The following is a 14,104-nucleotide window of genomic DNA, read 5'->3' as shown; positions in this document are numbered from 1 at the left end:
TTAAATTCTTCTATCTCTGTTGCTATGGCACATCTCCAAGGGGATGCTGCACCCCCCACCTCCCTCCCTGTCCTCTAGGCAAGGGTTAAAGAGCCGCACATGCGCAGTGTCGTCTCCAGTGCTGAGACAGCAGCCTGTCGCGGGCCAGTTCAAAAGGCACTGGGGAGTGATGGAGAGCAGTCAGCGCTGCCTCCGCTAGCGGCACAGGGGGCGCCCCCTCCCGGCCGGCCGGGCACAGAGGCTTCGGCCATCCAGAAGGGGGTGGACGCGACAATGGTATGACCCGCACTCAGCCAGGACTATGGAGGCTTCATCCGTTCGTCACTTGTAGGGTGCTGAGGAGGGTGGTGGCTGCAGGGGGTTCAGACTACAAGGGCATCCAGAAGCTGGCACAGGTGAGCTGCCCCAGACCTGTATACATTGCCCCCCTCCCCAATAAAATGCATGCCCGTGCCAGCTGGGTTTCCTACAGGTGATGCACTTGTTGCACATAGGGGTCCTGCCATCCTGTGCCAGCTGGGATCCATGCATGTGTCCTATGGGATAGTGTAGTGGTGAGTGATGTACTTGTTGGGATCTTGCCATCCTGTGCCAACTGTGATCCATGTAGGTGATGCACTTGCTGGGATCATGCCATCCTGTGCCAGCTGTGATCCATGCTTGTGCCCAGTATGTAATTGCAGGTGATACACTTGTTTGGCTAATACCATGCTATGCCAGCTGTGATCAATGCAGGAGATTTGCTTGTTGGCATAATGCCATCCAATGGCAGCTGTCACCCATGTATGTGCCCTAAGGATAGTTTACTGCCAAGTGATGTATATGTTAGGATCTTGCCTGTGCCCTGTATGTAATTGCACTTGTTGGCATCTTGCCATCCTAAGCCAGTTGTGATTCATGCGTGTGCTCTGTATGTAATTGCAGGTGAGGCACTTGTTAGGGTCATGCCAGTGCTAGCTGTGACCCCTGCAGGTGATGCACTTGTTAGGTTTATGCCATCTGATGCTAAAGTTTTGCCCCTTTTAACTCTTGGTGGTGAGCCCAAAGTCACATCACTGTGCCAACCACTTGTTTGACGTGCTATGCCAGGACTCACTGCTGGTCCTTATGATTATAGAATAGATTCGGCATATATCTATGGTGAAAAACACATTAGACAATTCCCCCAAAGTTTCATATTGATCCCTTTCTGTTGTACTACAAATCCCAGCACCCCTCACTATAGCTATACAAGTGCATATAGAGAATTGTAATATAAGCTGTGACCCAAGTTGTTTCCATCCTTATCATGGTATATATCCAGGTATATTGCTCATCCATATGGAAAATTGTCCAGCACAGCAGGGACCGAGTAGCGATAATACTATGGAGGGCAATGCTTTGTATGTAATTCCCATATACTATAAATTCTCTATGAAGTGATATGTAATCATAGGATATGATGTCCAATATGATGTGTGTGTGTTTTAGCCTTTAAATGTAGCAGAGCTAAGTTTGTTACCTGTATCCACATAATGTTACATTGCTACATTGTTCGCATCCATATTATTTAAGTATTATCTTCCTGCCCCCCTCCAATTTCTCCAAGGAAGACCTTCACAGTTGCCTTTTCTTTCAGGTGCCCCCTATAGCTTGTGGAATGGTCTGATGTCCGTGCGGCCGCTGGCAGTAAGATGTGATCAGTCGCAGGTCATCCTGTGAACGAATGTCTAGTTTGATGTTCAAGTCCGGATTTTCACTCTTCTTACACAAAATGAAGAAACAGAATATACGGACTCTGTCTCTCATCCTCTGCATGTTCTCCTATCTCCTGGTGGGAGCTGCAGTTTTTGATGCCCTGGAATCAGAATCGGAAAGTTCCAGAAAGAGAATCCTGGAAGAAAAAAGGACTGATCTGAAAAAGAAGTATCATTTTACAGAGGAGGACTACCGGGAGATAGAGCGGGTGGTGCTGCAGTCCGAGCCCCACCGAGCAGGCAAGCAGTGGAAATTTGCTGGCTCCTTTTATTTCGCTATTACAGTCATTACGACCATAGGTAAGAGTTGGTGTTTGCCATGCATTCGCGTGAGCTCTTTCAGGAGCACAGCAGTCAGATGTAGCAGAGCCGAATATGTCCTTTAACCATTTCATTTGGTGAAAGTGCAGTCAAATCTACAGGCAGCATGTTATAGAGCAGGAGGGCAGAGCAAATTAATATATGGGAAAAGTTATTGGATAATTCTATATACCTATAGTATATATATTCATGAGAAGCAGAAAACTCCGCCCATAAGCTGCTGATTGGCAGTTATCTATCACAGCTGTGTATAGGCAGCCAACTGTCAATCAGAAGCTGGAGGGCGGGGAGAGGGGTGTGGCAAGAATCCAATTCTCCTGCATATTAGAAGAACGGCAAAAAAAAAATGATGTAAGTAATACAGCTATCTGTTTAGCACTTATATCACTAGTTTATGCTGCCCTCATTTAAAGTGTCACTGTCATTTAATTTTTTTTTGCAGAACTCAATAGTACAGGCGATTTTCAGAAACTTTTTAATTGGGTTTATTAGGCAAATATGCCATTATCTGCATTCAAAATGACTCCCCCCCCTCCCTCCTCTCTCTCATCCACTGCTCATTATCAGGAAATCTCGGCTCTTTTACATCAGTCGTGCCCTGTGTAACCTATGGAGACGGGAGGGGGGATGAGGGAGATTAGTCTGCAGCAGAGAGCAGAGAACAAAGGATTACACAGCAGGAACTGTGTGAAAGCAGATATTCAGAGGTCAGTTCTTACCTAAGAGGAGATAGCCTGGTGATGTAGCTGTAAATTAACTCTTTCATGTCCTGTTTTGGTGCCTCATCTCCCTCCACCCCTCCTCTCTCCATAGAGAACAATGAAGACAGGGGGGGGGGGGAGCTTCAAACTGCTTTTTCAAGATAAAAATGCATTTTTCAGCTAATAAACCCAATTACAAAGTTGATTTCTGCAAAAAAAAAGAATTAAACTACAGTGACACTTTAAGGTGGAATAAACCTAGTGACAGATTCTCTTTAACAGCTGTCAATTACTAAGTAGGACTGCCCAGCTGATGATTTAGCTCACATAGATGACAGTTGCTGATTAGGACCACCCACTTGACTACTTAGCTGAGAATGAACCAAGGTTTACATAAATAAATGACACGTTATATAGTTGTGTGAGTTCCAGGATAACATGTCACAAACCATGGTTCATTTTCAGCTAGGTAGTCAGATGGGTGGTCCTATTCAGCAGCTGTCATCTATCTGTGTATCTGTACTATTTCTACTCAGTGACTGCCCTATCTGCGTATGACCGCCCACTTGACTATTTAGCCCAGTATGAGCAGAGATTACAAATTATATACTTTGTGGAAAAAGTTCCAGGATAACCTAACAGCTGTCAGTTACTAACTAGGACCACCCACCCGATGATTTAGCACAGAAGACAGTTGCTGATTAGGACAACCCACTTGACTACTTAGCTAAGAACGAACCAAGGTTTACGGCACGTTATCCTGGAACTGGACCCACACAACTATATAACTTAGCATTTTTTCATGTAAATTATTGTGGTTCATTCTCAGCTAAGTAGTCAAGTGGGTGGTCCTAATCAGCAATGGTCATCCATCTGTGTTAAATCGCCAGGTGGGCGGTCCTACTTAGCAATTGACAGCTGCTAAATTATCCTGGAACTTCCAATCTTTGCTAATTCTGGGCTAAATAGTCAAGTGGTTGGTCATGCACAGATAGCCGAATCACTGAGGAGAAATAAGCATACAGAGATATCTGTCAATCACTAAATAGGACTGCCCAGGTGACCACCACAGAGATTTACAAGAATATACAAGTTATTCTGGAACTTTTCCCACAAAACTATATATCAATCTGCTCAGCCCCTTCTGCTCTATAACATGCTGCCTGTACTGTGGAGGTATTTCTAGCCTGTTGTACTACGCTACTGCATTATGGGGATCTGCAGTTCCATTCTGTATCTACAAACTGTGGCTGTATTTTCAGGTTTATGCCCTTACTATACATTATACTCCACATGCTGATTGCTATAACTTATAATAGGACTTATTCAGCTTTCTAAATGTTTGTTTATATTATTTTACATCATTATTTTTGGGGTGTGGAACCAATTGTGTGCATTTACATGATTTCTTATGGAAAAATTTGCTTTGGTTTAAGAGTGGATTTGGATTACAAGCACCGGCACCAGAATGAATTATACTCGTAATTCAAGGCACCACTGTATATATATTGGAGATGAGTGAACTGTTCGGACTTTTGGTCCGAAAGCAGTTCGCTCTCTCGTCATGCCTGTGATCACGGCCGTATAGTTGCGATCTCGGGAATATGCGACCAGGATATTCCAGGGAATCGATGTTGAAATCCCTGGAATATCCTGGCCGCATATTCCCGGGATCGCAACTATGCGGCCGTGATCACAGGAATGACGAGAGAGCGCTGATGCCATCGGACCAAAAGTACGACGGTCCGCTCATCTCTAATATATATATATATATATATATACAGGATGGTTCAGACTATGTTCACACATAGTATGAGACCGGCCATTCTGTGACTCGGCCGGGTCACGGAACGGCCGGTCTCAGAAAAGATCATCCCCGGCTGGATGATCTCTAGCGCCGCTGAGTTCTGATGTGGGCGCATCTGTGTGCATCCGGAGCCGCTGGCTCCACTGTGTGCACTGACAGGGTTTTCTGTGGGCGCTATTCATTGACATGACAGTTTTCTACGTCGCCGTTAGGGATCTCAGCCGGACTGTATACCCTGTGTATACACTCCGGACGGGATTCGCTCGGCCTGCAGCACAACGTAGGTTCCGTACTAATCACGGCCGTTGAAACAACGCCATGATTAGTACGAAACGTCTGATTTGTGAACATGGCCTCAAAGTGTAATGCAACAGGATGTAGAAGATTAGCATACAGAAAGGAAATCCACACAAGGGATCCCAAAAAAGTTTTGCTAGACAATAAATAATGTATCACAATAAATCTTTATTACTACACAGTTAAAAAATTACATTAAAAATAGGAGACAAAGAAACAGTATCATACACCAAAAATTGGGGAGAGGGGACATACATCAAATTTACATATCCTTATATAATAGTATATTGCACATATTCATGATAAATATATAAATATATATATATGTACGTGTACATACAAGCAAATACCAGTAAGTGACTTAATAAAACCAAGTGTATTATAAGTGTATAAAATTCTATATTATAAAACAATACAAAAAATGTGGATATGGTCCAAAGTATACTTTTATGCTACATTCCTTGATAAAGCGAACGCGAAACGTGCGTAGGGTGAGTAGGTAGAGGGGGCATCATGTGTATATGCATTTACCAGTGGTAGATATATGTTTATGTATATATTTTTCTGTATTTATTATTGTTTTTGTGGATTTGCTGCACACTAATTTATATTAGGTTGAACCCTTTTATTGGGTCTGTTACTATATTATTTTTAGCACATCTAAAAGTATACTTTGGACCATATCCACATTTTTTGTATTGTTTTATAATATAGAATTTTATACACTTATAATACACTTGGTTTTATTAAGTCACTTACTGGTATTTGCTTGTATGTACACGTACATACATATATATTTATATATTTATCATGAATATGTGCAATATACTATTATATAAGGATATGTAAATTTGATGTATGTCCCCTCCCCAATTTTTGGTGTATGATACTGTTTCTTTGTCTCCTATTTTTAATGTAATTTTTTAACTGTGTAATAATAAAGATTTATTGTGATACATTATTTATTGTCTAGCAAAACTTTTTTGGGATCCCTTATATAGAAATATATATATACTGTATATATATATATATAGTGGTCCAAAAGTAGGTGGACAGTATGTTTAATAGGGTTATGAGGGGGGAGATTTATCAAACATGGTGTAAAGTGAAACTGGCTCAGTTGCCCCTAGCAACCAATCAGATTCCACCTTTCATTTTCCAAAGAGTCTGTGAGGAATAAAAGGTGGAATCTGATTGGTTGCTAGGGGCAACTGAGCCAGTTTCACTTTACACCATGTTTGATAAATCTCTCCTTCATAACCCTATTACACATACTGTCCACCTACTTTTGGACCACTCTGTATAAATATATATATTTATATAATTCTATATTTTCTACATCCTCTTTCAGAGTAATAAATGTTGCATTACACTTTGAAGAGAAAAATTCTCGGCCTTTCAAGCAGATTGTGCGCAGAATTACATAATACACATTTCGCTTTTCATCCTGAAGAAAGCTTTTACCTGATGAAGCCTTCGGAATTGAAAGCCCACAAAATGATTTGTGATTGTAGCCTTTATAGGTATTTCAGGAGGTTATAACACAGGAGGAGTCAATACGCTATTCGGTGTATTTCCTAAATCATATAGCCCCATGAAATAAACTGTAGAGCTTAGCTAGGACCTAATCCTGGTAATAATATGTTAGGAAATTGACGGAATAGTAATTCCTCTAATGACACGCAAGGTAGCCTCGGGGTTCATTGCATATCTGAGTCATTCCCGATATTAAAACAATATTAGGGAATCACTATTGATTTTGTTTAGTAAATATCTGTGTGAACAAGGCCTTAAAGGGGTACTCTGTTGAAAGTAATATAGATTTGTAATTTACTTCAATTTAAAAATCTCAAATCTTCCTGTGCTTATCAGCTGCTGTATGTCCTGCAGGAAGTGGTGTATTCTTTCCAGTCTGACTCAGTGCTCTCTGCTGCCACCTCTGTCCAGGGCAGTAGCAAATCCCCATAGAAAACTTCTACTGCTCTGGACAGTTCCTGACATGGACAGAGGTGGCAGCAGAGAGCACTGTGTCAGACTGGAAAGAATACACCACTTCCTGCAGGACATACAGCAGCTGATAAGTACTGGAAGACTTGAGATCTTTAAACAGAAGTAAATTACAAACCTATAAAACTTTTAAGGATGAGCGATGCGGACGAGGTTCGGGTTCATATGAACCTGAACTATTGGCTTCGGATTCCCGCTGTCTGCCCGCTCCGTGGAGAGGGTGGCTACAACCCTGAGGACCGCCTGGGACACAGGATACAGCCATAATAACTTTCTGACACCAGTTGACGTGAAAGATTTATTTATTTTTTTACCAGAGTACCCCTTTAATAATGTGGGTGTTACATTGTGCGGCCTCTAATAACAAATCTACAGCATGGCCCCCCTACCTATTATCTTCTTAAAGGGTCCCTCAGGCACTGTACCCCTATAAACTACAACCCTGATGATACCTGGACTGGCCTTATAACATAGGGTAATTGCAGGTGATGTGCTTGTTGGGGTGGTGCCATAATGTGTCAGCCATAGCTGTGGCCGTCCAGGCATGATGGGAATTATAGTCTTACAACAGCTGGGGGGGCAGAGGTTCCTCTTTCCTGCCTTAAAGGGGTTATCCAGCACTACAAAAACATGGCCACTTTTCCCCTCTCTTGTCTCAAGATTGAGTGGGGTTTGAAACTCAGTTCCATTGAAGTAAATAGAGCTTAAAGGGGTTATCCAGCGCTACAAAAACATGGCCACTTTCCCCCTACTGTTGTCTCCAGTTTGGGTGGGGTTTTGAAACTCAGTTCCATTGAACTAAATGGAGCTTAATTGCAAACTGCACCTGAACTGGAGACAACAGTAGGGGGAAAAGTAGCCATGTTTTTGTAGCTCTGGATAACCCCTTTAATTGCAAACCACACCTGAACTGGAGACAAGAGAGGGGGAAAAGTGGCTATGTTTTGAAGCGCTGGATAACCCCTTTAAAGCCACCTACAGATAACACCGAAGCCCTGACCACTTGTACTAAGACAATGTTACGGATCATAAGAAGTTATAGAGACTTCATTAATATGTCATTGAGAAATCCATACGCGTTCCTCTTAACCATCACGTTTTGTTCAGCAGAGCAGAAAATGTAAAAAAAAAAAAAAAAAAAAAAAAAAAATGGATGAAAATGATGTTCACATTTTTTAGTAGGATAAAATCAAGGTGACCATGGAAACAGACGGTTTCTTTAAAGTCCAGTAAGCTGGCTCCTCTGTTATTGTAACCTCGGAATGGTGGAGCATTTATTAGCTTTATGTGGTAAATGTATCCGCGACTGGCTTTACCAATTCTGTGTCGGCCTATAGAGTTTAACCCGCGGTCCTCCAGAACGCCGATTCCCATCATGTTCTAAAATAAATTCTTTGAAATGAACTGGTGCCAGAAAGTGCTAGAGATTTGTAATTTACCTCCAGTCTTCCAGTACTTATCAGCTGCTGTATGTCGTGCAGAAAGTGGTGCAGTCTTTCCAGTCTGGAGAGCAGGAGGGGTTTTTCTATGGGGATTTGCTGCTGCTCTGGACAGTTCCTGACATGGACAGAGGTGGCAGCAGAGAGCACTGTGTCAGACTGGAGAGAATACACCACTTCCTGCAGGACATACAGCAGCTGATAAGTACTGGAAGACTCAAGATTTTTTAATGGAAGTAAATTACGAATATCTGACACTTTCTGGCACTAGTTGATTTAAAATTTTTTTGGGGGGGCGAACAACCCCTTTAAACCCTGACCTGGACACATGGACCTAACACAGGTGCAAAAATGTAGACATAATACGCTATACAAGTGATTAGAGCCTAAAAAAGGCTTCAGTGGAGATAGTGATAAATGTCTTGGAATGAAAGTAGACATACACTCATTTAGAGAGCACCGCTCAAATATCTCTACATTCATATTAAGGGCAAATAAACTGGAAAAAAAACACTAAAGTAAAAAAAAATCCCTTTAAATACCCAGTCTCTCTCTCTCACACACACACACAGAGATTTATCAAACATAGAGGGAGATTTATCAAACTTGGTGTAAAGTGAAACTGGCTCAGTTGCCCCTAGCAACCAATCAGATTCCATCTTTCATTTTCCAAAGAGTCTGTGAGGAAAGAAAGGTGGAATCTGATTGGTTGCTAGGGGCGACTGAGCCAGTTTCACTTTACACCATGTATGAAAAATCTGTAGCTGTTTATACCTTATCAATAGTTCTTAATCTTGGTAGCCCATGTGCATACACAACATTGGGGGTCCTATTTAGTAACGCCCGGGACATGAACATTTCCTAGGTTGTTAAATAATAAAATACAATTAAAAAAATCTGCATAAGGATGAAAGTTAGAACGACCTGGTTCCTTATTATTATTGTTATTGTTCTTTACAATGCTGGATGTATAGAGAAGAAAAGCTAGTGTGTGTGGGGGTGACAGTAATGTGGCTGAGTGGGTGGGATGTACGAGAGATGCGGAGGAGGACGCCGGTTTATTCACTTCATAAAAGACGTTCATTAATATTAAATATTTAGCAAAATCTGAAAGGTCATTTTTTCTTATTTTTATAAATGCCAAGCACATTAGCCAGTTACTATTGTACAAGAGCCTTAAAGGGAAAGCGGAAAATGTTGTTTCTAGCTGGAATGATACTATTTTACAGCCCACCCCAATCTGATTGCTGCTGTTTCATGCTCCACTGTGTCTCCACAATTGACAATTATTACCTATCCTGTTACAGTAATGTCAGCAAGACCTGCTCCATTATTCACCCCTTGTAGCATCCCCCTCTTACAGAGAATACAACCTGTTGTAGAAGAACCATGACCAAAAAAAGACATCTTTTTAAAGAAAACTACCCCAGACTAGGCATTAATATAACTAAATGGCATACCAGCTAGAGGCAACCTAGTAAAAGCTGTATGATGTTCGGCTGGAGTACCCCTTTAATTACAATTATTAAAAACTGAACTATAAATTGCATACATGTTCACTTCTTTCCTACTGGGTTGAGCAGACTTCCCAGGGTTTCTCAGAATGGCCGTTGCAGTAGGAAATTTTAACTGCAACTTTGTCCAACTGGGGCTCAGTACCTAGCCTCAAGTGTACTGCCCTGTGTAGTGTAGATGGTATCCCTGGTGTGGACAAGGTGGTCCTCAGGTCCTTCCTCCTGAGGGGTCTAGAACTGCGTGCTAGCTGTAGTTACTTGTTAAAGAAGAAATCTGTTTCTTGGTCCCTGACAAAGGTCCTGGTCTGAGCCAGGCCCTGGCTTCACTGCAGCAGGAACTGTCTCTCTGTGTTGCGCTCTCTCACTGAACTGACTAGAGAACTCCTCCCAACAGGAACTAACCTCCCTTTTATAGGGGCAAACCAAACTTACTGGTGATTGGTGGGGCTGTGTGGGGTAGAGAGAGGAGAGCTAGGATAGGAGAAAGAAAGGAGGGAAAACACCTGCACCTGTAATAGGCTGAAAACACACATGTGACATAAAACAAGTTAACCCATTGCTTCCTTTAGCTGTGCACAATACAAGGCATATAAGAAGAACAGTAGTGACACCTAGTGGAGAAAACAAACAATACACTTGCCCTTCATCCTACTGTGAGAACCTGAGTGAGTTACATTGCAGAGGTGCATAAGAAACTTAGTGGCACACCTGTGCTGGGACACGACAATAGCTGTTTGCTGGGGGTCTAGGGGGCTGAACTTATGGTAAATCCCATACCGCACCCTTCAGTGACAATGTCACTTTGGGTGCAAGCTGACTGTGTACCTCAACTTCTTACTGTGCAAGTTTCAATGCTTGCAGACCTTAGAAAGGGAGCACACATCTACATCTTATAGATTGTCATAGTTTCATTATCATGGTCACAGTGGAGAGTGTTATAAAGAGTGTCTCTTGCTCTGGAGGACTTGACCTGTCCTGCTTTACACAGAGAACTCATGGATATGAGCTAGAATTGTGTAATGCCTTGTTTCTCCTGAGTTGGCGCTGCAGGGGAATTAACCAGTTACTTTCTTGTTTTCGCATATTGTTCAGCTATTTGCTGGGGGATGGGAAGACACTTTGAAATCTGACAGGGGATATTACATAGAAAGATTATCGTACGGAAAATTGTTATATTGTTTGAAATTTAAGCGTTAATCTGTGTGTATGCAGGCAATGGTCAAACAACTTACAAAAATTTTTGGTATGTCACTGATCACATCTTTTGAGCTGACCATAAAATCATTGTTAATCGCTATTACGACCATTCTTATACTAGAGTATAGGAACACTCATAATTGCTATGTTCCCGTGTATTATGGAGAATGATTTCAGGTCGTTTGCCAAAGTACTCGTTTGCAATGGTTTTTCGTAGAAAATGAGACCCTAAGGACCGTATTACATGGTCCAATCACTAATGTAAACCAGCGCCGTTCTACTAGATCAGCATTCGCTTACCAAGCGTATTATTATTATTGTTAGTAGTGTCCGTGAAGCCCCTGCCCTAGTGTAAAATAATAAACCTTATACATACCTGGCCACGATCCCTGGTGTCCTCACTTCCCGCCTCTGCCCGCAGCCGCTGCTGGAGCTTCTGGGACGGTCTCTGAAGTGACAGGCTGCTCAGCAAATCACTGGCCACTGGTCCTGTCTCTTCCAGTGATTGGCTGAGCTGCCTGTCATTTAAGAGACTGGCTCAGAAGTTCCATTGGCAGCTGCGGGAAGTGTGCAGAAGCGAGACGGACACCATGGAACGTGGACAGGTATGTATAACGTTTTTTGTGTTTTTTTACACAGTCTTCACCTGTCGGCTGTGCATCGCTATAACATGTAGTGATGCAAGGTCGACGGCCAACGATTTTTAGTCTGGAATTAACAACAATGATCGTTTCATCAGCTGATCGTTGTCTTTATTACACAGAGCGATAATCGGCCTAATTGATTTGGCGACTTATCGCTCCATAGGGCCCTAACAATTAGGCCTAGTCCAGAGCGGAGAACTCCCTTACACATGGAGTTGAATAGTAATGCATTCCGTTAATGTGCTTGATAATTGATTGTAATAAAGTTTAATGAAAGCGATTTTTTTTCTACTTCCTCCTTTTTGGTGACTTTGACTATTGCGACACAAACTATGTGAAACGTGAAAAAAGAGCAAGGTTGTAGACAGGACTAGATTAGATAGACACGGGCCGCGGTTTTCTTTCCTGCCGGTATAGTGACATCTTGTCTCCTCTGTGCAGACACAGACTCATTTGGGTAATATTTTACTCGAAGTCTTATCTTTTTATCTTGCTTGTCCATTTTTTTCTTACTCCCAAAATATCCTTTTATGGTCCCATCTGCTTAATTTCTTTCTGTACTTGACATAACCTCAGAAAGCCTCAGTGAGGTGGACCAATCATCCTACGTGCTGCTATGTCTATTGCTGGGAGGGGATGTCAGAGGGTAACGGCAGACCTATTTTTGGCCATACAAAATATTGTAGAATTGCTGAAAGTCTCATTTTGCTCCGATGGGCACCGGGACGCTCATAAAACCGTTATTGCTGCATTTTTTTTCCTGTCGACACCCGGACTATAAGACTCAATGTCCTTTGGCTGCTGTGAAAGATGGAATGTGGGGACTTAGATTTGAAGGAAAAAGAGGCAGGGCAACCCTTAAAATGCTCAAGTAAGCTACATAAGGAGATCCCCCCCCCGAGGAAGAATCTGTATTGGGCTATATATTGTGTTTTGCATCGGTGACCTGGATATTATAGCTAGAAAATTGCAAGCTTCTCTCTTGTACTTAGAGTGACCATCCTAGTGCATGCTAGTTAGTGGTGCTGAGATACGGCTGGTGATAGGTGCACAATAGCAATATACCTACTGATGCTATAACAATTCACTGTGCATATGTTTTCCAATGGGGAAAGAGGAATAAGCCCCAGCTCTGTTTCCTCCTGCCATTTGCAGGCACCCTTATGCATGAAATCTATTAAAGGGGTATTCCGCTTAAACATAACTTTTCATATGGTGAAACTAACAAATCCTTCCATACTTGTTATTATCTATTCAGTCTCCTTCCCCCAGTTTTGAGATGCTGCTTTCTGCTGAAGATACAAAGATCTGTGTCTGAGCTGTTCTCAATGTCTCCCCCTTCTCCCCCCTCCTTTCTGAGACAGGTGATGTAAACAAGTTCTTCTCTTCAACATTGTAGCTTCTTTGTAATGCTGGGAGGGTCAAATCTAAGGTCAAGTTGCTGGTGAAAGCACTGTGATTAACCCTTTTGGCAGTACAAAGTTGCTACCAAGTTGCAAACATAGACTTGTTTACATCAGCAATCTCGGAAGGGAAGGGGGAGGAGTGGGAGACTGAGAGAAAAGCTCACACACAGTTTTTTGTGTCTTCAGCAGAGAGCAGCGGCTCAGAACTGGGGGAAGGAGACTGAATAGATAATAACAAGTATGGATGGAATTGTCAGTCTCACCATGGGCAGCAGGATATAAAAAGTTATGCAGAATACCCCTTTAATTTTTGTGGAATTTTACATCTTAGTAATCAGTAGGATTGCATAAAAATTATTTTCTTCATGTATGGAAAAAATGTGTTACTGATTTACGCCAAAAATTTTGGATGTTGATTTTCACTCTAAACGCTGCAGGTTTTAGCTTCGCTTTTGGAGGATTAGCCCCATTGTATTATCCTGGCAACCCAACATGGTTTTAAATGGGACTGGCATTGTGTCACGTTTTCAGTTTGCGCTGCATAAACTACGGCATGGATTCCTACAGAAAATAAGGGGATGTGGTTTTTAGTCGAATTTACCCAGATTTCAAAGGAGAGTATGTTCAGATTTCATGCTGAAATCTGCATAAAATGTCATTGTGTGATGGGGGGCTGGGTTGTGTGTGTTTTTTAATTTTTATTCTCAGCAGAAGCATAGAGCTTACAAACTATGTGTTCTGTGCTCACAGCGGACTTTTTTTTATGCTCAAGACCTGAGAGTATCATAGAACAGCCCAGGGCTGTGCCTACGGGGAATCAGGGCTGTGCCTATGGGGAACCTGGCTTGTCTAGGTATTATATATTTGGCCCACTAATTTAATTGGGTGCCATGTAATGTAGTATTTCCCCTGTGGCACCACTGCAGGGGTAATAAGTGTTCAGCTTCTATATGAAATGAAAGCTTTACCAGTTACATGAATACATGAATGGGCTAGCTAAAGTTTGTGGATATTTATTGTGAAAAGAGCTGTTAA

The 14,104-nt window shown here is 42.0% G+C and overlaps 1 protein-coding gene across 1 annotated transcript in view; it reads left to right on the top strand.

The window, feature by feature from the left end:
• The first annotated feature begins 1,750 nt into the window (after window positions 1-1,750).
• The window catches only part of LOC138772549 (potassium channel subfamily K member 9-like), a 43,736-nt gene continuing 31,382 nt past the window's right edge, over window positions 1,751-14,104 (top strand). The window contains exon 1 of the mRNA XM_069953023.1: window positions 1,751-2,036. Coding sequence (XP_069809124.1) covers window positions 1,754-2,036 — 283 coding nt within the window. The 5' untranslated portion in view covers window positions 1,751-1,753. The remainder of the gene's footprint in view (window positions 2,037-14,104) is intronic.

Source organism: Dendropsophus ebraccatus, chromosome 14, assembly GCF_027789765.1.
Source record: "Dendropsophus ebraccatus isolate aDenEbr1 chromosome 14, aDenEbr1.pat, whole genome shotgun sequence".
NCBI lineage: Eukaryota > Metazoa > Chordata > Amphibia > Anura > Hylidae > Dendropsophus > Dendropsophus ebraccatus.
This window is presented reverse-complemented; position numbering and strand designations above follow the sequence as displayed.